The sequence below is a fragment of the Tachysurus fulvidraco genome, chromosome 6 (genome assembly GCF_022655615.1).
Source record: "Tachysurus fulvidraco isolate hzauxx_2018 chromosome 6, HZAU_PFXX_2.0, whole genome shotgun sequence".
NCBI classification, from domain to species: Eukaryota; Metazoa; Chordata; class Actinopteri; order Siluriformes; family Bagridae; genus Tachysurus; species Tachysurus fulvidraco.
The window spans coordinates 9,925,016-9,950,931 of record NC_062523.1 but is presented as its reverse complement, the minus strand read 5'-3'; the positions used below and the strand labels follow the sequence as shown (position 1 = coordinate 9,950,931).

At 38.4% G+C, this 25,916-nt stretch overlaps 1 protein-coding gene across 13 annotated transcripts in view; it reads right to left on the bottom strand.

Annotated features, from left to right (window-relative positions):
• Positions 1 to 25,916, bottom strand: part of tns1b (tensin 1b) — a 230,586-nt gene that overhangs the window by 145,595 nt on the left and 59,075 nt on the right. Inside the window, exon 1 of one of the 13 annotated variants that reach the window (XM_047815137.1) lies at positions 15,761 to 15,890. The exons of 11 other annotated variants lie outside the window; for them this stretch is intronic. In XM_047815137.1, coding sequence (XP_047671093.1) covers positions 15,761 to 15,856 — 96 coding nt within the window. In that variant the 5' untranslated portion in view covers positions 15,857 to 15,890. Of the gene's footprint in view, positions 1 to 1,002; positions 1,324 to 15,760; positions 15,891 to 25,916 lie in introns of those variants that run through there. One more of the 13 variants, XM_047815139.1, reaches the window with a different exon arrangement.

Here is a 25,916-nt window from a genome sequence, read left to right as displayed (position 1 = left end):
AGACCAACCAGCTGGTAATGACAACCTATCCCCTGGCTACTCTTCCTCTTATGTGCTAGTAAAATACGTTATCGCCATTTTCTTTTACTCTTTTTTGCTCTTCTAACCTTCCCACTTTTAGTGAGACCAGTGACTGGCGGACATATTTGTCCTCCTATTCTCACCTTGCTCAGATGGCTCATTTATAATTCAGTAGGTTTTGAGGAAGGTCAATCTTCATTTTTTTCTTTATGTATCGAATACCATAAACTCCAATATATATATATATATTATCAATATATGCTCTTTAAGAATAGAGGGCTTACGTTATCACAAATTACATATTTCTTTAACAAGCAATAAAAAAAAATAAAAAAAATAAACACTTGCCAGATTTAGTCTTCAGCCCTAGAAGGAATTTCCTTCTTTACCCTGAAAGTCCATCAATCACAGCTTTTTCATTTACCTGTTTTCTACATCTGCACATCTGCTTGTTTCTATACGATAATCTCTACAGCTGTTTAGCTCATCCTGCTTGGTAGGATCCTGCACAACTCGAGAGAGCAGGCCTACCTCCTTATTCTTACACCCATAGGGAAGCTAAAGATGCTTAACTTCCCCCTCCAGTCAGTCATTGACTGGGCACAAGGCTTTGGTGGGATTTTAGTTTCTTCTGTAGTCTATTCTCAAAAGAGGAGTACTAATTAAAAGAGCAGAGGTCAGGCAAGACTGCCATGCCCCATCTAGCCATAGTAACTGATCAGAGAAAAAAGAGACCTTCCAAAACAGTCAAATATGTTAGCAAAGTCAATACAAGAGAGATTTATTTAAAAATTATAATGCATGAAGTAAAGGGCAGCCAAAGCCAAAAATGCCGCTGCTACACATTTTCTTTCAAGGTTGCAGCACTTTCAGCATCACCTCATTCAAGCAAGTGATGGCTCAGCTGAGTTGCATGCCACACGTGTACTCCCTGATTTCTGTCTCTGGAGATTGTCACAGTAACAACATCACATGGCTTACCCAAAACATGCAGGAAAGGCAGACCCATGTCCGAGAGCGCCCAGCCATCGCCGGGGGCATACTTAAAGAAACAGAAGGCATCATGAGATCACGCTGACAGCTCCAGGCCTGCAGTTCCAGACTATTCCACTGGACTGACAGAATATTCCTGATTATTCCACTGGACCAGGTACAGAATTCCAGAGCAGTCCATTCACTTCTACAACACTGCTCCACAAATCCATGACACGCCTAAGAGAGATCAGATCAACTGCTGCTGCTTCTCTCTCCCTCCGTCTCTTCTTTCATCCTCTTCTGTCTCACTTTCTTATCTAAGAGCCTTTTCCTCCCTCCCTCCCTCTCTCTCTCTCTCTCTCTCTCTCCCTCTCTCTCTCTCTCTCTCTCTCTCTCTCTCTCTCTCTCTCTCTCTCTCTCTCTCTCTCTCTCTATTCAGTGAAACTCACAAAGCTTTTTGGGGTCATGCAACTCAGCTCCACAGGAGCAAGGGGGAGGTGACTGCACGGCCCTTTATTTATCTCTCCCCTCCCCATATTCCCCTCGTAGCCCCTCCTCTATCCTCGCTCTGTCTCTCTCTTGCTTTCTTTCTCACTTTTTTTCTTTATTCTTATTTTCATTCACTATTTCTACCCCCTGCCTCCTTCTTTTTACATCCCCCATTCTGGGCTTTTCTTTAAGGATGGTCACTCATATTTGCGCTAATGTCAATATAATTTTTCATTTGCCTTCTAGCTTTCTGAGACACCAGGGTATGCTAAATATCTTCAAAATCCCTCTTTCCTTAAACATCTGCAAATCTGTACTCCAACCTGGGCTCCATTTTCTGCCCCGTATATAAAACATGGTGCAAGTGTGAGGTCGCCATCGAAGGTTCATCCAGACCCCACTAGTAAAAAGGGTTGTAAACAGAGATTGACTTCATTAGGAGCTCCATCCATCAACCCTAAATTAGGCAGCTGGTGAGAGAGGTAGTGTGATTGGTATGTGTGTGCTCTGGTAGTCAGTCTTTCTTTTTTTGTCTTGGTATTTCCTCCTTAACAGTGTGATGAAGTTGCCCTGGGTGATCTCTGCCCTCTAATACATCTTATTCTTTTAAAAGGCAGAATGAACACTTCAGGGACTTCACCCTTCTACGTCACTACCTCTGATACATGACTCCTCCGGTAAATTTAAAAAAATAATGCATTAGAATTCTTACTGAAAGCAATCATATACAAAAACAATAAGAAACCAGAATTATATACATTTCATTCCAATTATGAGAGAACCTTTGTAGGTAAATCATTAGTAGCAGCACTCGCTTGTACAAATAATCAAGAAATTTTGAGTTAAAACCAAGCACTAGAGTGATGTAGCGGAGGTTGTAGAGGTAAAAAAATTACCATCTGAGAAAAACAAACCACGGCCCAGCTTCAGGGAAGAAAGAAGCCTAATGACAAAATAACAGGATGCCGATTCAATAAAAAGAACACAATAGAGAGTGAAAATCGATAACGTCAATAATAAAAATAAATTAAAGGATGATGGAGAGTTGTGTTTTTAATCTTGCTGAACAGTTTAGACATTTATTTGTTCTGTAATTTGGAATGAAACTAAATAATGGTGGTCATCTAATTTGTCCTCAGTGGAGAATTTATATCATCGGCTAGTTGTAGTTTAGCTCAAAAATGAATAATACTGTAGCTAACTAAAATATAATTGGTGTATGAAACCTAATTATGTACCGTATATATCGCTATGTATATCTACTCCGTATATTGAAAAGCATACAACTTAAAAAAAAAAAGACCTATATATTTATCAGCAAAACAAAACAAGAGCAAAACAAGCCTTATACAGCTTATATTAGTTGATATAACTTCATTCAAATGATCCCACGGACACTATGGCATGTCAGTGAGTCACAAGCTGTCTGTTACTACATATACAGTATATAGATTGAGAGCTAACCAGATAACAGTAGCTATAAGAAACAAGCGCTTGCTGAAATGAAGAGGTTTGTGTTCTTCTACCTTTTGCTTCAGTAACTGCAACAGTCAGGTTAATATAGACAATATAGTTTTTTTCTTTTTCATTACGCAGCAGATTATATCCTCTGCATTGTGAATACTTACTCTATTGTTTGTCAGCACACCATTGTTGTCCTTACCACTTCGTAATACAACTCAGTGTGCTGTTAGAAACACATAATTGTCATTGTATGAGTATCATTAGGCCCTAACAACCATCAGATTATTCGACAAGGTGAGAATAAATTCAGTACAGCCAATGTACAGTATGTTTTAATATGGTTTTCCTTCCAAGCAGGAAACTGGAGTACCCGGAGGAAACCCCCGAGGCACGGGGAGAACATGCAAACTCCACACACACAAGGCGGAGGCGGGAATCGAACCCCCAACCCTGGAGGTGTGAGGCAAACGTGCTAACCACTAAGCCACCGTGCCCCCCCCCACCCCCCCAATATCATGGTTATACTGAATTTTATTTTTATATAAAAAATATCCAAAGCAACTTACATTTGTTTCAGTTATAAAACTGAGCAGATGAGGGATAAAAGCCTTGCTCAAGGGTACTTCCTGATACTTTCAATGCATTACGATGGCTTCACCTGCAATACACAATATCTGAACCTACTGTACATGTACCTCCTATACAAATACTCATATACATCAAACTATAATAGTGTTATATCTGGATATGTGTTACTGGTAAATTCTCTATGAAATTGTCCTGAAAATAAAATGCAATTGCTTATGTGATATGCATAGTCCGTATTATCTAATGCAAAGCATCTCAGCCCCAGAATAAAACATGATGAGTAACTGTTCAGAGCTATTTGTATCATACATGACTCTTCCTCCTTAAGTTTCAACCTCTTCATCATGCACTGTATATAGACAATATGACGTGACACTGAAGTCACAGGTGTACGCTTGTGGCATTTCACCCCATCTAGTCTACTTGCTTTACTTGCCACAATGTCATGGGTGTCAGAGGGGCAGCAACAGTAGCAGTTTTTGGCTTAATCGATCCTTTTATGAGTGCCACTCCTCTTAACAGACACGCTAAATATACACACACAAACACACACAAAAGCACACACACATATGGTGCGTCGGATGTGCTTTCACTGAAGGCTATTTTGAGGCATAGGAAAATGATGAGAGGCAATACAATACAGAAAACAAAGGCATTCAGAAGCACTGCTTCACTAGAGATTGAGATCAAACCAGAAGGAAACAGAGTGACGTGATGATTTATAACACTCAAAATTTTGTTGTGTGTCCCTAAAACTAATAGAAGCTTCTCTGTGCTTGGGAGACATAAAGAAGTGTAAGTTCGTGCTGCCAGTGTCAACGCACAAAGTAAAATAGAGCGCTGGTGTTTACTCACGCAGAAAGACTCAGTGTAAATAAATTAAGACGGAAACACTGTGTTGAAACAATCCGGCTACTCTCAGTGCTTTGAGAAAAGGGGATATTTTCATTTTCATACCAAAGCTAACAGGATATGCTCAAACCTCACACAGGAAGAAAAAAGAAAAGAACAGTGTAAACTTGTGCAGGCTGGAGTCCAGTTGTGTTTTCACAGAGTGTGGGTCTGGATCAGGGATGCTGACAGATGAGACTCCATCACTGAGTACAGAAAAGGTTTATTTACAGTTCACGACTGTTGTCCTGCAGGGTAATCGTCTAACACACACTGGTGATTTGCCACTTCTAAAACACGAACTAAACCTTCTCATTAACTAATTAATTGTTTATTTGTGTGTTTGTTTATTTCTTTCTTACTTTACTCATTTCCTTGCTTGATGACTTACAAACCTACTTGTAAAACTAACCGTAACCCTAACCCTAACCCTAACCCTTGCATACATACTTACAGCTTACTTAGGGAAATCGTGGCCTAATGGTTAGAGAGTTTGTCTCCTAACCCTATGGTTGTGGGTTCGAGTCTCGGGCCGGCAATTCCACGACCGAGGTGCCCTTGAGTGCCGCAGCATAAATGGCTGTGTGTGTGTGTGTGTGTGTGTGTGTGTGTGTGTGTGTGTGTGTTCACTGCTGTGTGTATGCACTTTGGATGGGTTAAGTGCAGAGAACGAATTCTGATTATGGCTCACCGTACTTAGCCGTACGTCACTTCACTTCACTTATGCTTAAAAACAGCATTTAAAAACTCCCCAAATTACTAGAACAAGCAAGTCATCTTATTTTGATTTAAAGATCTGATACGATCATTTGGTTTCCAGCAACAGTTAGCGATTTTTAAGAGCTGTACACAAACTGTATCACAGTTAAGCCTTCTAATCACAGATAAGAAAGAGGAATGTTTATGAATGCTGTAAGCTGTGTTCCCAGAATATTAAAGTCTACTAAAGTCTACTAGAACATTTTCATATTTAGCTCACAAACTTTGGAATAGTCTTCCTGATAGTGTTCAGGGCTCAGACCCACTTTCCCAGTTTAAATGTAGATTAAAAACTTATCTCTTTAGTCAGGTGTACACATAATACATCCCATAATCTTGTGCTCTAGTACATCTGACCAAATGCACATTATCATCTAGTGCTTGCTAATATTGTGAACAGCAGCTACATTAATTCCTCTCCACTGCTTCTCTCTTTCTATCCATCCCGAGGCATCCAGATATTGTACCAGCTCCAGTTGTTTTCCATGCGATGAAGATTTTGGACCTCCACTGAGATGAGGCCGACTCTGTGAGGATCCTGAGGCATCTAGAGATTTACCAGCTCCACTTAGACTCTGCTACAGTATACTAAAGAGGAGACGCCAACTCCATGTGGCCATTTGAGGACAACAACCTCCCCATCAATACAACATTTGTCAGACTGTATATTTATAATCACACCCTCCAGTGTCACCCATATGAGGATGAGGTTCCCCTTTGAGTCTGGTTCCTCTCAAGGTTTCTTCCTTTACCATTCAAGGGAGTTTTTCCTCACCACAGTCACCTCAGACTTGCTCATTGAATTTTAATCTTGAATTTTGTATTATATTAATCTTTATATTCAGTCATTCATTCATTCATTCATTCATTCATTCATTTTCTATCGCTTATCCGAACTTCTCGGGTCACGGGGAGCCTGAGCCTATCTCTGGCGTCATCAGGCATCAAGGCAGGATACACCCTGGACGAAGTGCCAACCCATCGCAGGGCACACACACACACACACACTCTCATTCACTCACGCAATCACACACATGGACAATTTTCCAGAGATGCCAATCAACCTACCATGGATGTCTTTGGACCGGGGGAGGAAACCAGAGTACCCTGAGGAAACCCCCGAGACACGGGGAGAACATGCAAACTCTACACACACAAGGCAGAGGCGGGAATCGAACCCCCAACTCTGGAAGTGTGAGGCGAACTTGCTAACCACTAAGCCACCGTGTCCCCCTAATCTTTATATTATTATTTTTAATTACATTTTGTTCTATGTTTATGTTCTGAAAAGCTACTTTGAGACAACTTCAATTGTAAAAAGCGTTATACAAATAAATTTGAATTGAATATATTTAGGCTGTCACTAATAAAAGTTATTTCAATAAAATAACAAATACATGTATATACTTGAAAGTACTAAGTAGTCTTTCAACTCAAATGACTGCAATTGTTTTACTCCAAGGTACAGAAAATAAAACATATCCAATGATACATTCAAGATCTTAAAGTCATTTTCATGCATAAGACATAGGATAGGACTATTTCATTTAACGGATCAATTCACTTTTAAGACATCAGAATAAAAACTATTTTGAATTTCTAAAACAATCTACCGTTGAATAGAATAGCATCTTTTGGTATGCGAGCTTCAAGACTCTTCATTTGTTTTAAATTTCCATCTATCGGTTATGCAACTTTTATACAGTGGCCTTAAGTACTGTGACTTTATGTGTGGTTTCTTTCCAAGCACTAATTCCTAAATCCCTTGAAGAGAAGAGGAGGTCACACAGACACAAAAGACATTAGTGAGCATGTAACTGCTGTGTAACCCGAGCTAATACTTATGCGTTTGCTCATGTCTCTCTTTGTTTCGTAAGACTTGTGGATGGAGATAATATACGGCGAGTTGGGTGATAAACCCTGTACAAAACATATAGTGAAAATTAAATATGTTACATGGCAAACTTTATTTATTTATTTATTTATTTATTTATTATTATTATTATTATTATTATTAATAATTCATTCATTTTCTTCCGCTTATCCGAACTTCTCGGGTCACGGGGAGCCTGTGCCTATCTCAGGCGTCATTGGGCATCAAGGCAGGATACACCCAGGATGGAGTGCCAACCCATCGGCGGGCACACACACGGGAATCGATCCCCCAACCCTGGAGGTGTGAGGCGAACGTGCTAACCACTAAGCCACTGTGCCCCCCCCCCATAATAATAATAATAATAATAATAATAATAATAATAATAATAATAATAATAATTGACTAGTTCATAAGATGATCATAAGTTTATATAAAAAAGTCATTATTTCATGCCAATATGAGCACTACTTTGCCGAGCCAAGCAAAATTGTTTTATTGTCATTTCAACCATATATAGCTGGTGCAGTACACAGGGAAATGACATCATAACATTTCTCCAGGATAATGATGCTTCATACAACAACACCGAACGAATAGCTAAGTACTGTACATTAATGCAGTCGTACATAAAGTGCATGTGTGAAAATGTGTAGAAGCAATTCGGGACAAAAATAGCTGATAGCACAATACAATACCATACAATAGTGTCTGGTGTTAAGTAAAGTCCAAGTAAAGATGAACTTAGTGGTGTCTTACTTCACTGCTGACATCATTGTTGATAACTACAACCCGATTCTATTTTTAGTTGTATACCACTTTTATGAGGTCCCTACTAAGCCAGACAGTGGCGACAGCGGCAATTTAAAACTCCCTGAGACAACACGAGGAAGAAACTTCAAGACAGACGAACAGTGCTAAGTGGTACACAAGCAAGTTCAGTATGAGTACACTGCGAATAAGTGGCTTAGGATTGTCTTTTGCCCCTTTTCCACCGAGGCAGTTTGAGTGCTGATTCAGAGCCAGAGCCTAATTTAAAATCAGTAAAAATCTTTCTTTTCCGACACCCAAAGCACCGGCTCTGAACCAGGAAAGGTGGTTCTTAAGTAGCACCAAAACATCGCTGATCTAAACTTAAGAACCGCTTGCGTCAGGGGCCGGGGGCGGGGTTAATCTGACCAACAAGACAAAAGAGAACATAAAAACATTTTAAATCAGGATTCGCTGCGTTTGGATGCCAGCGTAGGTTTGCAAGCCATGAGCATTAACAGTAAAGCAACATCCGCCATTGTTGATGTTGTGTTCGTGTTTGCTGCTGCTGCACTAACGTTGCTGTATAATGTTGTATACAGTGACGTAAGACTTGGCTCTGTGATGGCTCTCTAGCCCATGGAAAGGCAAACCAGTTCTTAGAAGACTAGCCAGTGGAACCAATTTCGAACCAGCACTCTGAACCAGTACCCAGTTCTTTCTGGTGAAAAGGGCGCATTTGTGATTATAGCCGGTCTTTGGTATAAATCTACAGTACCTAATTGAGATTATTTACTAAGCCGGAGTAGTGCGACTATTTAACGTATGCATGTGAGCCATCTAAAGCAGTTTCTCTTTGTCCAAAGTGAGCAAAATCTCTCAAAATGATTCACACAAGCTTCAACAAAGTACTCTATCAAAGACTGCATGAGCAGAAATATTTTTGTCTAAAAGCACATTCACCCCCAAAAACCGAACATTTCTCCCGCATTTTCCTGCTTTTCTTAATCAATAACAGTCGCACTGCAAAAAAACTACTAACACGGATACAGATGAGTTATGCTTTTATCTCATGAAAGAACCTAAAAAAATTACCACAATTTTCAAAAAAGATGTAATCTCTAGTGACAGATACAGAAATCAGGCTCATGGCAGTGTGCCAGAGGATATGGAGGAAGAAAATGGAGTTAAGGATACAGTCTGTACCGGAAAGCCAGCGGCACAGACTATGAAAAACAGGTCGATTTTTTTCATAAACGGATAATCGAATCCAGTACAGCTCTCCATCAGGAGTTGTTCGACCTTCAGTGCTATCATCATTTAAAACAAACCTAATGTATTATGAGTCCATGTCACCATTAAGCAAACAAAGCCATGGCATAATCTAGCACAGGAGTGTAGACCAAATGTCACAGTGTCATTAAGCATTTTTTTTTTAAAAGGCTGTGTGATCATGCTGAGGTATAAACAACAGAAAAATCAAAAGAAGTTTGAAAGAAGTTTAGATTTGTCATCTTATGCCATCTAAACTTTTTTCTATTTTATTTATGCTGTCATAGTAGACTTGACAGAGTCCCTGCTTCCAATCTTATCACAATAAACCACTATCGAAGAATACCAAACAGGCCGGTCGGTCGTTCCTTCTCTCTCTTTCTCTCTCTCTCTCTCTCTCTCTCTCTCTCTCTCTCTCTCTCTCTCTCTCTCTCTCTCTCTCTCTCTCAATGTGCTCATCAGTCTGTAATCTCTAAAATAGCAAATACCAAAAGGAATCATTATTTGGTAGACAGCTTATATGAAGGACTCCCAATGACACCGCAATTACTTTCCTTACTCACACTCTCATTCGCTCTTACTCTCTCACTTATCTACACACATGTCCTTCTCTTGCAATCTGTGAGAAACAAGGTTGACACACTTACTGTGACCTAAGCCTTGCTTAGAGCATGTATTTCTCGAGTGGCCTCTTTGAAGGTAATATTCCCAATCCCACAGAGAGAGAGAGAGAGAGAGAGAGAGAGAGAGAGAAGGGAAGGGAATGGCCTGCCTGCAGAAGGACCTCACAGACTCATGCTATACAAAGTTCTGTATCACAAAGCGATGACTTTCAATGCCAAAGCACTGACGTCTTCTTGTCAAAGCCTCTATATTGCAGCTGTGAGTGAAAACATTTGTCATAAAAAATTCCGCAGCAATGACTGCCAAAGTTTAATAATAAAGCCAGCATCTCAGTTAGTGTTAATATAGTCTTTCTCTGGATTCAGAAAATCCACTCAGCTGTTAACTATTCCCTGAGTTAAACAACCCACATTCATATTTACACTGAATGAGCCAAAGGCAGATGTGATTGAGAACCCATGGGACTTATCCACAAAGAGATCAACAGCAAAGGGATTAATTCAAAGTAACACCTCGATCTTATTGTTTTCTTATTTTTCCAATTCCTAATACTGCCTTTAAGGATGTTATGATTACTATGACACGATGTATGATTGAATGAAATTTTCAAAATGCAGACAAAAAAATGCCAATGCTGACTCCTGTCCCTCACTCAAAGCAATAGGCATGAGAACATCAGAACTGGACCATGAAGCAGTGGTAGAAGGTGGCCTGGTCTAATGAATCATGTTTCATTTTAAACTATGTGGGCAGCTATATGTGAGTGCGTCGCTTACTTGTGGTAGACATGGACCACCATGATGAATTACGGAAATAAGTTTGCGGAGGCGGTATGATGCATTATAATATTCTGTTGGTAAACCTTGGAACCTGCTATTCATGAGTATGACATTTTGACACATACCACCTACAGTACCTAAACATTGCTGCAGACCAAGTCCACTCCTTCATGGCAGTGTCCTCTTTCAAGTCAAGCAGCAGTTCAAGCAAGTGAAGCAATCCAGCAGGAGAAGGCACCCTCCCACACTGCAAATATTGTTCAAAAGTGGTTTGAGGAACATGACAAAGAATTCCTACTGTTGACTTGGCCACATTATTCCCCAGATCTCAGTCTGATCAAGAATTTATGGGATAAAAAAAAATCTGATCTATCGAGGCTCAGCTTCACACCTTCCAAAAAATTATTGGAAAAATATTTTGGTGCCAGATAACATAGAGCACACCTTCAGAGGTCTTCTGCAGTCCATGCCTTGAAGGGTCAGTGCGCACAAGAGGGACTTATGCAATATTAGGCAGGTGGTTTTAATGTTATGTGATCAGTGTATACAGTGGTTACTAGAAATCCTGAAAAAATAAAATAAAAAAGGCATCACATGTGGGATGTGGTAGCTCTGTGGTTATTAGTTATTAGACTACTGAGGGGAAGGACATGGGTTTGAATCCCAAGTCCACGAGGCTGCTTCTGCTGGACTGGGCCAGGCCCTTAATGCTCAATTGTACAAATTAAAATAAAAATGGAAGTTACTCAGGGTGTCTGCTAAATGCCAGAAATGTGAACATGACTCTACATAAAATCATATAATTATAGTTCTATTAAAACAAAAATTGTAAATTAAACATTTAAATAAAAATAAATAATATTTTATTGTCCATATTAATAGCAAAATATTATTTATTTTTATTTAAATTAAACATTTAAATAAAAATAAATAATATTTTATTGTCCATATTAATAGCAAAAATATAGTGAACTAGCATTGTTTGTTGTTGTATGTTGGTTTTAAGTCAATTCTATTATCCCCATAGACCAATGTGTAAGTGCGGGCGTGGTCGAGTGTAGGCTTGTGAATGGTGGGCAGAGCTGATGGGAGTGAGTAGTAAGGATCACACACCGTGCCGCGCTGTATTAATGACTGTTCTCTGTTGCATTGAGCTACAACAAGGATTAAAAAAGGAGAGAGAGCCAAACACAGAGCTGAGTGTGTGAATGTGTGTACGTGTTCAATACAGAATAAAAGCACAGTTACTATTATTATTCCAATCCTTCCTCTTTCCAAACCTTCACATTGTGTTACAATGGAACCCAGCAAAGAGGAGAGATACACTGTCATGGAGTTGTCTCCCCTGCGTTCATTGCAACATCAGGCACTCCTGAAGTTACAGATGAAGCAGGAGCAGCATTTCCCAGCCCTGCTCCAATCAAAAGTGGAAGACCAGCAGCTGCTCCAGAGCCAGGTCCATCAAGAGGGTACTCACATGGCAGCTCCAGCAGCCATGACCCATGTCAGTAAAATGGGACCGTACAATGACACCAAAACATTCCTGGTGAACTCCTACTTCACACATGTAGAAAGGAGGCTTGGGACAAACTTCTGGCATTGCAGGTAAGCCAGGCACTTCTGGAGGAGGAGGTGCTGGTTCGGATCGCACCACAGGCTGCCCCTGATTGAGCTGGGATATACTGTATACTGAGTGTCCAAGGTATACTGAGTGTCCAAGGTATACTGAGTGTCCAAGGTATACTGAGTTTCCAAGGTGATACATACTATGCTTTGGTGGATTCAGGCTGCAATCACACCTCACTTCACCAAAGCCTTGAGGCTTTGTGTGTAGCATATAGAATGAAGATCCAGTATGTGTATGTGAACAGAGATGTTCACGAATACTCCTTAGTGGCCATCACTATACAATTCACAGGCCAAAAATAGAATTTAAGCCGGCGGATAGTCCACTGATTTTTAGGGAAAAATTGGCCAGCATTTCAGATTTTATTAAAGACAAGGTGTGTGGAAAGCTTCAAAGATACAAGGATAGTATTAACTGTAACTATATAGTGTGTCTAAAGTGCCTATTTAGAGTGATTTATATTCCACTCGTTTATTTGCAAAATTTCTTTGCTAACTGCTAAACATTTAATAATGAGCAATCATTCATTCACTTACACCTATTACTGTACCTGCCTAGATTTTTCTATATTAAAGTGTAACTCTGCACTTCTGCTTCATGCCCTCTTTTCATACGTCTTTCTCCTCGTGTGTGTGGCTCTGGATTAATGAGTGCAAGGACATTAATTTAATGAGAAGAAAAGTGCTTTGTCGACCTCAATGATAAGGACAGAAGAAAACGACATTGCCTACTATTAAAATGCCAATACCCAATGATTTATCTGTCCCCTAAAAAGAAATGCTTGCTAAGATCATATTGCGACTTCTAGCTTGCTGCATCCATACAGGCAGCCGGTAAGAGGAAGCTCTTACATTTTTTAATTACTGAAAGTGCAATCGCCCTTTCTCGCTCTCTCTCTAATTCTCTCTCTCTCTCTCTATCTCTCTTGCTTTCTCTCTCTGTCTTTCCCTGTCCATCATTCTCTCTCTCTAATACAGTGCCATTGAGTATCTTTGACTGGATTCCAGCTGTGCTTAAGAATCATAGATTTAATCAACCAACCAGCAATTTGGCAGGAAACATAATATTCTACAGTGATTTGTGTAACATCCCGTTAAAATTCCATCCACATTAAAGTATAAAAGTTGGAAGGTAAATTGAGATTCTGTGATTGTTTAGAGGGTTTTTTTCTGCTACAGGCCCTCACATGAAACATAAATCACCCATTTGATAAATGCGCCTGATAAATGCATCTCAGTGTGCAATAGGTAAGGCAAAAAATATTTAATTAAAAAATAATAAAAAATAAAAAAAAACATGAAATGGATTACGGAAAGAATAAAACCTGTGTAGGCATGTTGTTTCAGGGAGAAAATACACAAAGGGATGCTGTGATACGGCCCCTGATTTTTATTTTATGTTTTTTTTTCCCCCAAAGTATACCACAGCGATTTTCAATATTTTTTTTTTAATAGATTAAAAAAACTACACGTCATTCTTATTATCAGTATAGAGTTTGGTTTATTGTTAAGAGTCACTTTCATTGTAGCAGCATTTATTTTCTCTATCTCTCTATTATTATAATAAAAAAACGTATCTCACAATATTGCAGACAGGAAAGTCCCGGGAGACGTTCTCATAATGAAGCTTCACCTGAATGTTCTAAAGAGATAACGCTGGAGAGTCCTCTAATAATGATAAATAAACATCCTCTCTAAGAAAATATCAACATATTAACAATTGTTCTGAATCTGTTTAAATGAAGCATCTATATAGAAAAGATAGCATTAAAACAAATGATGTAATGTAAATGTTAGAGCTGGTGTTTTATAAAATAAATCAGCATTTTCTGACAAAATCAATCTACTATTTCAGCACAGAGTAAAATAATAATAGAATAGAATAACATGAGTCTTCAGAATATTCACATTAGTGGATATAAAACAGTTAAGCCAATTCAACTGGCTGTCCTGATATCAGGCCTAGTAATATCCTGGTTCTCGATATAATGTCTTATATGATTTGCTTATCTCACTCTCTTTAATCTCTTGATTCACATTATAATCTAATCTGATGATTAAAAATGACACACTGTAGCTGAATAGGATGTTACGTACTATTAAAGAATACCACAAGCTGAAAAGAGTACTTTTCCACAAAGGTTCCTCAAAGCTTTAAAGGTTCTCCCAGATGGATAAATCAAAGACTATCTGAGGTGCTACATCGAAGAGTGTACAAGAGTTGTACTTAAGGGTCAGTTGTCCTTAAGAGCCCGACGAGTCCATGAAGAGTAGTCAGGATGTATGTGATTTTCTTTTACACTTTGTTACGGTCGTGTCTTCTAACCCTAAGGTTGTGGGTTCGAGTCTCGGGCCGGACACGACTGAGGTGCCCTTGAGCTGCCCACTGCTCCGGGCGTGTGTTCACGGTGTGTGTGTGTTCACTGCTGTGTGTGTGCACTTTGGTTGGGTTAAACGCAGAGAACAAATTCTGAGTATGGGTCACCGTACTTAGCCGTACGTCACGTCACTTTCTGTCGTACAGCTATGGACGTAGCCTGTCAGTCTAAATATGATGTCAAACTAGAGATCCTAGAAGATGGTCCATGCAGAAGATAATAAGAATAATCCAGGCTTATCTGTGGTTTTGCCATATCCACTGCTTTCTCTGTTATAACCATGATAAGCGTGTGGATCAGAACTGAAGGTATAAGGAGATCATTTAACATTGTCTGACTCTATTGTTACATATATATATCAATAAAGGAGAACCCTTTACGTTCTGATTTAATGTTTCAAACCTTGTCATTTATTTGTTCACTGACGTAAATCTGCGTGATTGGATGAAAAAAAAGCTGGTCATCATGTGGGTTTGTGTTTAACTATATCCATATGGCCATTTATCAGCTCTGAAATCGGTCAAATAACAGCTATGAAATCTGAAATATCAAGTAATTGGTCCTCTAGGTCTGCATCTGAACCATCATCCAGCAGTTGAAAACCCTGACGTAAAGTTCTCCGTAGGACACTAAAGCTGAGTGTTTCTTTATCGGGAAGTCATCTAAGAAAAACCTACAAAGAACCTTATAAGCTACATTAAACTACATTGCCAAAGTAATAAAGTCGCTAAAAAAAACAGTAGAAGCTCAAGTGTATTGAGTAAAGTATTGCAGAATAACATTCAAATTAAAATGACGAACACTTCTTGAACTTTATACATTTGAATGTAAGACCAGGTTTTACAACAATCCCATTTATAACTTACTGATTACATTTAAATTCAGTCTAGTTTTTCACAATCATCCGACAATATGGAAGTACAATTTGCCTAGAAATGCTGACTAAGGAATAATCAGCATTTCCAATAAAATAACAAAAAAAATTATAAATAAATAAAGCAAAGGCTCCCCGTTACCCGATTAGTTCGGATAAGCGGTAGAAAATGAATGAATGAATGAATGAATGAATGAATAATAAATAAATAAACAAACAAACAAACAAATAAATAAATAAATAAATAAATAAATAAATAAATAAATAAATAAATAAAATTTCAAGTGTAAATGAATACTAAAAATGAAATGCTTATTCACCTATAACTACATGTAAGACACCTTTGCCCTCTTATGTAAATACGTTAAGCTGTGTTGTGGCACAGGTGCAAGCTTACCGTCTCCTTTTTGGAAACCCTCAGAGGAAAAAAACAGAAGAACATAAACTTCCACCAGCTGAAAAGAGAAGCCAGGCACCAATTCAGACGAGTCATGCCTGCATGTACCCAGATGTTCTCTTTCACCTCAGCAATCCAAACACGTATGCTCAATTCAAACACTCCACCACTGCTTTAGAAATGCATCTGTGAAGCAGCACACAGAACAGCTCAGTCCTTCTCCTCGTACGCCATAGAGCGATGCTGAGAATGCTAAAAGCAAGAAATGAGAAACTGCCTGAGATTCAAGTGTGGCTGAACTCCACAGAATCCTCTGCAGCAGCACCGAGCATCTCAAACAGGGTCTCTACTGCTGAGCCACGGCTACTGCGGCATAAGGAACACCAGAAAGAGGGAGGGGAGAGACAGAGAGAAAGATGGATTGAGACAGAGTAATAAAGGGGGCAGGGACAATGCATAGAGTACCTTAAAGATAGAAATCACTGCAGGCAAATTATGTTAAAACTAAGATGGCGTACAGTAGGACACTACTAGGACTGCATGACCTGGACAGCGAGAATAGCGAAAAGAAGGTCACGGGAAACAGAGCATGGAACAGGTGGGTTGGAGTGAACTGAACTGCTGCAGATCCACAATACTGCACAAAATGCTCAAATGTAGAATGCAAACTAATGGAATGAAGTCAAAAGTACATGTACGGTTTATTAAAAACCTGAACCTTGATTATAAAGAGCACATACCTGATAATTCAATAATAACACATAACACAAGGTCACAATGCCCTTAAGATAAATATCTCAAATATGAACATAGATACAAATCTTCTTCTGCATTGCACAAATGCAAGGAGAAAAAAAAAAGCAATTACTTTTATATCTTCTATACAGTAGCAAAATCACTGTAATATCCGTGATGGCCCACTAGCCCAAACCCTGCAGAACATAACTGCAGTAAGCATTTCTGATATAATAAGAGGAACATACTTTGATTATAAGGACAAAGGTTTTTTTGTGTGTTGCCTGTCCCTGATGCCCCAAGAGTCCTCCTTGTCAGACTAAAAGCTCAGATTAATCTAAGAGACTACACAATCAAGGCAGGCTGATATTGACCAGTGCCGTGCTGTAATGGTTGCTCATGAAGTAGAGGAAAGGAAGTGGCTTACAGAGAACTGACTGGAATACTAAATTTCACAGTGCTGTGTTTGTCATTGTCCGGCTTTGATGCTTAAAATGCAAGCAACGTGCAAAAAAAAAAATAAATAAAAAATTTCTAGGAAAGTGAGAAGAAATGTTAAGTGATTATTTTATAATATTTTAGTATAAACAACGTTCAAACTGTAAAACGTTGGTGGGTGATGGCTCAAAACAACAGAAGGATCGCAGTTATAGCTACATCTAAATATGTGATTCCCAACTTAGATATCAATGATTTGCCTAAATGTCATATCAAAAGAAGAATTATTCACTTTCTACCATGTGATTTCAGAGATGCTCATGGTTTCCTATTGTAGCTGTGACTGACAATAAAGAGAAATAGAGAGTAATGTCAAGCCCTCCACACAGAGAGAATAAGCAATTTAGTTTGGCTCCTGGCCATGGATGGCTGTGGATTTCTCAACATTTTCAGACTCTCAAGAATTCACACCAGACCCATAGTGTAGTGACTGCCTACTTTCTGTTTATGCTAGTGTTAAAAAAAAAAAAAAAAAAAAAAAAAGCATAGGCATCTCAGAATTGAGAAACAATAGTCATTGCTGTCAATTCCAATTCCTTGACCACTGGGCTACCACATCCCAAAAAGCCCAAATGCCAACACATTCCATGTGGTATATGGGCAAAAGTGTTGACAACTGACTATCACACCTACTGTATACAGTATGTACTTGTTGAACATCCCATTTCAACATTGGTCAGCAACCCTCACCATGAAATTAGCCTTCACTATACTGGGCAGGACCTCATCTAGACTTTCTAGAGTTTCTGCCACAAGAGCTTTCATGAGGTTGGCCACAGAAGTCAGACGAGAACCCGTGGTGCACATCTGGCATTCCAAATCATCCCAAAGATGTTCAATGGGGTGAGTTGTGCAGGACACTCAAGTTCTTCCACTCCAAACTTGAACCATGTGTTCGGGGAGCTTGATTTGTGCACAAGGCCACTGTCATGCTGGAATAAGTTTTGGACTCTATAGTTCCAGTGAAGACCAACATCCAGTTCCAGCATTCATTCTTTCATTCATTTATTTATTCATTCATTCATTTTCTAACGCTTATCCAAACTTCTCGGGTCACGGGGAGCCTGTGCCTATCTCAGGCATCATCAGGCATCAAACCAGGATACACCCTGGACGGAGTGCCAACCCATCGCAGGACACACACACACACTCATTCACTCACGCAATCACACACTACGGACAATTTTCCAGAGATACCAAATCAACCTACCATGCATGTCCTTGGATCGGGGGAGGAAACCGGAGTACCCGGAGGAAACTCCCGAGGCACGGGGAGAACATGCAAACTCCACACACACAAGGCGGAAGCGGGAATCGGACCACCAACACTGGAGGTGTGAGGCGAACGTGCTAAACACTAAGCCACCGTGCCCCCCTTCCAGCATTCAAAGATATTCAATACAATTAAGTGCTTCTGTTACCAGTGAAAATATATTCAATTTTTGTTGTATGGTAAACATAGATAAAGTCTTTCTAACATATATAAGGGGTTGCATTGTTTTACATTTTTACTTGTCAAGCACTAGTAATTAAAATAAGCAGAAGACTACACTACCAAAAGTTAGATTTGTGCTGTAAATAATTCATACAAAGTGATATCAAAATGAAAACATTCCATTATTGCAAAATTAAATAAAAATGTTCTTAATATACAAGTGAAGTCTTATAAAATGTGTACCTGACTAAAAATGATACTGAAATGAAAATAAACATGAAGATTTTATTTTACCAACTACTCACATTTATTTAACAATATACCTCCCTGTTATATACACCACCAAAACTAGCAGCAGAGACTAGTGAATTATTGACTAGTCTGAGCTCTTAAAAAAGGGGTTCCCTGATGTACATAGAGCCCTGATGTTCTGTATATCTTATACTAAAAGAAAGTGTAAAAGATTCTATAATTCAAAGAAAGAAGAAATCAAATAAAATAAAACAATTATAAATGATTTTTTTTCATTTATAATAACTACTACTAATAATAATAATAATAATTGAAAAATCATTATTATTATTATTATTATTATTATTATTATTATTATTATTATTATTATTATTATTATTATTATTAAACCACTAAATGATTCTAAAAAGAACTATCTAACATGGATTAGAACCTAGTTTGAACCCCAGAAGAACCCCATTGTGTTGAAACCTTCATTTATTGAACCCCCCACAAAGAGCCATTTTATGGTTTTACATATAGCCCAAGTAACAGATCTATTTTAGGTTCTCTATGGCAGTGGTCCCCAACCCCCGGGCCGTGGACCAAATGGTACCGGGCCGCCCAAGGAACATTAAATTATTTCCATTTTATTAACTGTGGTGTATTTCTCTCGGGTTTGTGCGACTTTCCATGGATGAGAGGTTAACCGGGAGCTGAGAGACGTCACCTAAAGCCGCACCAATCCCGCGCATGCGCAAAATATCATGCTATCGGGCCGGGTTTAGGTGACGTCTGGAGCTGAGCGGCTGCAAGCGGCAGTGGCGTTGTTGCTTTGGTGGAGATAGAAGGTGTGTATCGCTCTTCTCTCTGTTCACCGGTACTTTCTCATGTTGAACAGTGCTTGGTGTACGTGTATATTCTGTTTGCTCAAATTTAACTCACAAATTAGCAAATATGAGTACGAAACAGACGTCCTTAGAAAGTTAGAAACTCTGCCGGTGTTCTGGATTAAAGTCATGGCGGAATATCCTGAGATTGTCACCGCAGCACTTAAATCCCTATTGCCATTTCAGACATTCTATCTGTGTGAAGCGGGGTTTTCTGCAGTGATGGCAACCAAAACAAAACAACGGAATAAACTGGACATAAGAAACACACTTCGGGTGTCATTGTCTCCTATTACCCCATATGGAACCGTCTCGTTGCAAAGAAACAAGCTCAGGGTTCTCATTGATTTAGCATTGTAGTGAGTTAAAAGTTATTCATTTTAATTTAATTGTATAGCCGCCACCCCCCACCCCCAGTGGGCCGCGGTAAAATTATCAAACATTGACCGGTCCGTGGTGAAAAAAAGGTTGGGGACCACTGCTCTATAGAACCACTCGTTCCTGAGAGTGTATGAAACCTTACACTGTTTTACCCAATAATACATACAACAGAATAGTTTCTGTTCTCTGTTCTTCTTTCTTCGATCTTTCTATTCTACTCTCAGACCTTAAGCGTTTGGTGTTAATCAATATAATTAAAATAATGCAATAAAATGCGATTAAATTTTAAACACCACGTGGATCTAGTGCACAAAGAGGTGACATGCAAACAAACCTGGATTCAAACACCATAAGTCTCCAGCGCAAACATATATTCTGTTGAAACAGCATGAAAGACAGAGTTAAGTGCTTTTACTCTAGAGTTTTGGGTGATGGGATGGGTGGCGTTATTGTTTGAGGGCTTCTGATAAACTGCCATGAGTAAGCTGCTTCAATAAGCCTTAAACAATAGCTGAGAGACAGATTTTTGGAGAGCGTTGTGACAGGGTGTGACTAATATGGCAGGAGTGTCTGGAGGAGATAGAGAAGCTCTGGGTCTGTGCCAGAAGCAGTGCCAACATCTTCAAGGCTATGGACAATCCACATAATGTAGAAAATGAAATGAGATATGGAATATAAACAAAGGGTTCACAAATTCACAAAAAATATCAGGCAGAATGCATATAATGGGATCACAATCCCATTATGCTGATCTTGAACATTGAGCATTAGCCTAAAAAAAATTAGCCTAACACGATTCTGCCTAGTCCCTGCAGTGCAGTATGCAGAATTAGTTCCAGTGGAAAAGTAGAGGCTCAATAAATTTCCATAGGAGGAGCCTTTGGGAAGTCGTCAATCAAGCGCCGTGTCTTTACCTAGTGTCCGTATGTGTCAGTCAAAATGTCACACATGCCATGGTTCTTTCTGCTGTAAAGGTAAGCAAAGTAGACACAGCCATAAAATGTGTGAACCCTGGCCTGGGTGGATCCCTGCTCTCTATCCTGTTTTCCTCGCCTCCCTGGTTTTCAGGAAACTCTGAACACTTTAAGCCAACGATAGTAGAAAAATATGGACAACACAGTTGTCTTTTGTAATGGCTGGAAAATGTGATGCACCTTCCTGCCTGATGGTTTTTTCCAGAAAGGACATCAAAGTCAACACCTTATGCTACATGACATCTCTCATACGCACCAAGGACAAAATGATCAGTACTTTTTCCAATGACTTTCGATATGACGGGGTGTGGGAGGCATATGCTTCCAAATTTAAAAAAAAACAAAAAAAAAAACATGACAAATAAAAAGTCATTGTTTTATTTTAGAAACTCTGCTGCTCTGGAATGTTATCACACAGATTTTTTGATTGTTTCAGAGGCATTGTATGAAGGATAATCAGAGGAAGGTGGACATTTGGAGAAATAGCAGAGGTTGCAGCTGTTCACTGAATCAGAAAGGCAACAGTAGCTGAAATAACAGAGATTAAAAATAAATAAATAAATAAAAAATAAAGCCAATTCTGAACCAGTATTGGCTTTATTATTTTTTTATTTATTTATTTTATCTCTTTTATTTCAGCTACTGTTGCCTTTCTGTTGCCTTTCTGATATGAACAGAATAGAATTGTAACTGAAGTGCATCATTTCCCCCCTGACTTTTGACCAATCTTATTAAAGAATTCTGTTTTAAAGCTGTGTAAAATAATGTCAAATTTCATATTTATGCTCAGAGCAATTAAAAACAAAGAATGATATTCAATCTCAGTCTCATCTCTCTGCTTGGAATTTGCTGAAATGCCATGAGTATCATGCATTACTGACCATCGCTGGCAAAGATCATTGCAATCCTTGCTACTATTACTCAGCAATTTCTTGAGTAAAATGGTATAATCACCCTTGCAATTTACCAGGTATTATTTAATTAAAATCGGATCCACTTGCAGTAAGGGATAAAGGATTGAGTCATGTCACTGCTGCAGTCTGCTAAATGAGATGTGTGTCTGTTCTTAGTGAAATTTCTTTCCTATATGCGTGTCTTATAGGTGTATGCCATAAACCAGTCCGATGCTAAGACTTAGGCAATAAACCTTCTCATGTACTTAAATGACAATTCCATACCTGTTAACTCTGTTGGCTATATTTCCTGTCCAGAGGTTTGGATATTAACGAGAGTGAAAAAGCAGCCCTTCGAGATCTTATTTTCTCCCATAATTCGGCCGTCAATATAAGTACACACTCTCGATGACATCATGTGGTGTGCTTGCGTTATAAATGTGTACACTTGAGCTAGTTAAAAACACCCAAAGGGGCTCAGAAAAGCAGCTATATTTCAGGTCTGATCTCTGTAAAGCAAGCTAAGAATAAATCTTGGTTTTTAGAGCAGTCCAGAAGGAGCGGTTAAGCAAGGCTAGCCATTCGTGTGTAAAGCTTAATGAAAACTCATACACTTAATTACAAATAAGTGTTCAAATAAAAGGTTTTAACGCATGACAAGTGATTAAAGACCAGACGTAGCCTTGCCTTCTCCTGTTATTGATCCCAGGAGCCATTTGGAGAAATCAAATGTCAATAGATTTGTACACACTGCAGGATGTGTAATGGAAGGAGACTCTGTTTCATAACAATGCAATGATCTTAAATTACATATACACAAACTGACAGAGAGTGATTATATAATACAAGTTGAATACCAATAAAACTTTAAAAAGTTTTATGTTAATCTTCCAAGCAATAAAAGCCACATAATTTACTCTTATTCTGCTTATATGAGTAGTAGAATGTTGTAGCTCAATATTGTAGGATTTTCCTTTTTTTTTTTATTATGGATGAAGGAAACAGAGTGTATAGACGAAGAAGAGCGACGAGAAGACGAGAGAGATTAACCCAAGCAGCCTGCTTGCACTGACTACTGAATGAAACTTTAATTGGCCTTCTTTTGTCCCAAAATGGACAATTCTCCACAGCCTTTCAGAACCCTATACAAAGCCTGGAAGAGATGAAAACACTGGAATCCAACCCTTCTTGTCCTGGATCTCTAAGAGTCTTCCCAGAATGCAGTGCTGGTTCTCAGGGCTTTTCCTTCCTCTTTCTGAACAGAGCCCCTTTAAACCGAACACTGAATGGAGACTAATAACACAGATAGCAGGAACTTGACCGTTTAAGCTTTTACAGAGTCAGGCTTCACAAGAGCATAAGATCAGTCTTCCTCAGTTTAGTCTGGAATGCAGGAACTAATGTAAATATATAGTTGTACAGTTAACTGGATACTTATTCCTGACCTCCAAGCCATGTTGTTTAATGATCTCCTAATGGCAGAGCACTGAAAAGCCCACCTCATAGTTCATCTCCTACCTCTTCACCTTTTAACAAACATTCTCAATCCTCTCAACCAAGAAAACGGCCCGAAGAGACGAAAAGCAGCTTCCATTGTTCTATTGAGCCTGTGGGTGTTTGCAGTGGGAACCAGAGGAGTGTTTGAAGCAGAGTTTACATAGGTTTGAATGAAATGTAAAAAGAATATGTGCAATGTACCAACTTTTTATGTAATGGTTCAAAATGCAGCACAATCCAAGTCAGCGTTCAATACCACTAATGTTTTTGTCTCTTACAAAAAAGTCATTCAAACTTCATGTGAATATGATCATACGATACGTATGATTTGTATGCATTTTGATGCATTTTATGATTTTTTTATGCATTTATAGGCACTACTGTACCTATAGGCAATACTTGCAGTGCATGTGACTGTATATTGCATACATGATTTCGATGCAAAAAGAGCTTAAAATTATTCATTTATTTTTATATGCTAATTCCTCATATTTGTGATCACAGATCACAATTAATTTATTGAGTTCACTTGACACGTGACATACTAATTACATGTTTGAAGAATAAAACATTGTCAAATGTCAAATGTTTGTGATTTGGTTAAAAGATTTAAATGTTAAAAAAATCCGGGGCAAAAATTTTATTTCATAGTCAAAACTTTACATCCGCTACCAAGAACTGTCCATTAAAAAGTTTTTTGTTAAACTTTTTATACAGGCATTGCTTGTATTCCATTTAAACAGTAGTGAGAGAATGAGAAATATAAACAAAATGATGTCAGTTTTTTTTCACCACTGGTCTAGAAGAGCTGGTCTGTTTAATCCGTACAGGAGATCTTACAATTAAAGATGGATTATAATAGAATAACATGTAAAAGGAACAGAGCAGTGACACACACAAAGGCCTTTATCATTAACCATATATGCTGGCTGTATGAAGAGAACAAACCCCTGCATAGAAATTTTTCCCAAAGTTGTTCAATAGGTCTATGCATAGTTTAAATGTTGGTCTCTTTCAGCTTCAATAACACCTGGTGCTTAGACACAGTTTTTGAACCCGCTCGCTGTGGAGAAATATAAAAACTCCATTTTTTGTTTGATTGTTTTAAAGATGCCTTTGGAAATTTAGGGGTAAAAAAAATGATCTGTATTTTTGGACTGGATATTAGTTTTCTGATTATCTGGTTAAAGTATATTGGGATGTGAGAGAGGCCAAAAATGTGAAACCTCCAGGAAAAAGAAGAATAGGAGTCAAATTTTCTATTGAATTTATGGGAACTGATGCAGTCTTTCCTTACATACAGAATATTTAAACTAAACTTTACAAATTCAATGTGCACTTATATGACTATTGCGAAATAAGTGACAAGACAATTATAAGACAAAGCCATTACAGTCAAGGAAACAGACAACATCCTTTTCATCGTCTATCCAGAAGCTAGTTCAAAGGTCATTGTTTTGGGTAGTTACTCTGCAATGTTGTTCAGTGGCCATGCACAAGTGCAAGGTCTTCCGATCCTCAATGTGCTCCCACAATGTAAAATGCTAAGTGGCAGAAGCTCAAGCCAAATGCGGCTGTGTAAACATGTTGTAATTGCGCAGCCATGCTTCACTTGTACGCCTCAAAAGCTGAAACTGTGCATAAAGATGACTTCAAAACACTAATGGACTCTGAATAACCTGCAGACACTGAAACCAGGAATTCAGAGCATTCTGAGTACAAAAGCTTTCAATTTTCAGTGATCTGACTGCTTTTTAGTTTTGGTTTGTTTAGAAACTTTATAACTTTAGATAGATTTTTGTCCTTTTGGCTATTGGAAGCCCAGTGATTATTTATAGCTAATACAGTATGAGCTACAATATTATTTGAGTTATATGTCAATAATGGGCAAAAAAAAAATTTTTTAAAAATCACACAGTGTCTCAATTTCCAGATTAAAATTTAAACAACTGTGGCTTTTACTGTAGTAAGCAAAGTAGTACATGGTGTCTTCCAAGATGACTTGGCAACTGATTAATCAAAACAATTTATCTTTAGAGATGAATTTAATAAAGGTTGTCCACAGGACTGCTACTAAGCAGATATATTGAAATAAATGGTAATTTTAAAGCATATAAATCTCCCACTGCAAGCACTACTAGATTCTTATATATACTGTATATATTAAAACGTTAAAGATGTCGGATTAAAATCATCAGACTATTCTGATCTCTAATTTCTAATTCTATTCCAATCTTGTATATGACAAAGAAATAAATGCTTGATCTTTTGAACTCATTTTCATACAAACTACATTCAAATCAATAATTTTTTTTTTTTTAATTATTTTTATGTTTTTTTTTTCATTCCTGGTATATCGTTTGGACAAATGAGGTCATTTTTGTCATTCAAAAGGCAACTCCGAAGAACCTTAAAATACTCTGTAAGGAGGTAAAGATTTACAATAAAACAGAACACAATTTGGGATTCTTGGAAACTGGATGCTCCCTAGAGAGAGAGAGACACAATGCAGACTAAGCTCTACAAACTACTCTCTCTACTTTCCCAGAAGAAATCCCAGAGAATTTTCTAAAGTGTCTGATTTCAAGTGGCCGTTTTCATCCAGTCTGCCACCAGCCTGAG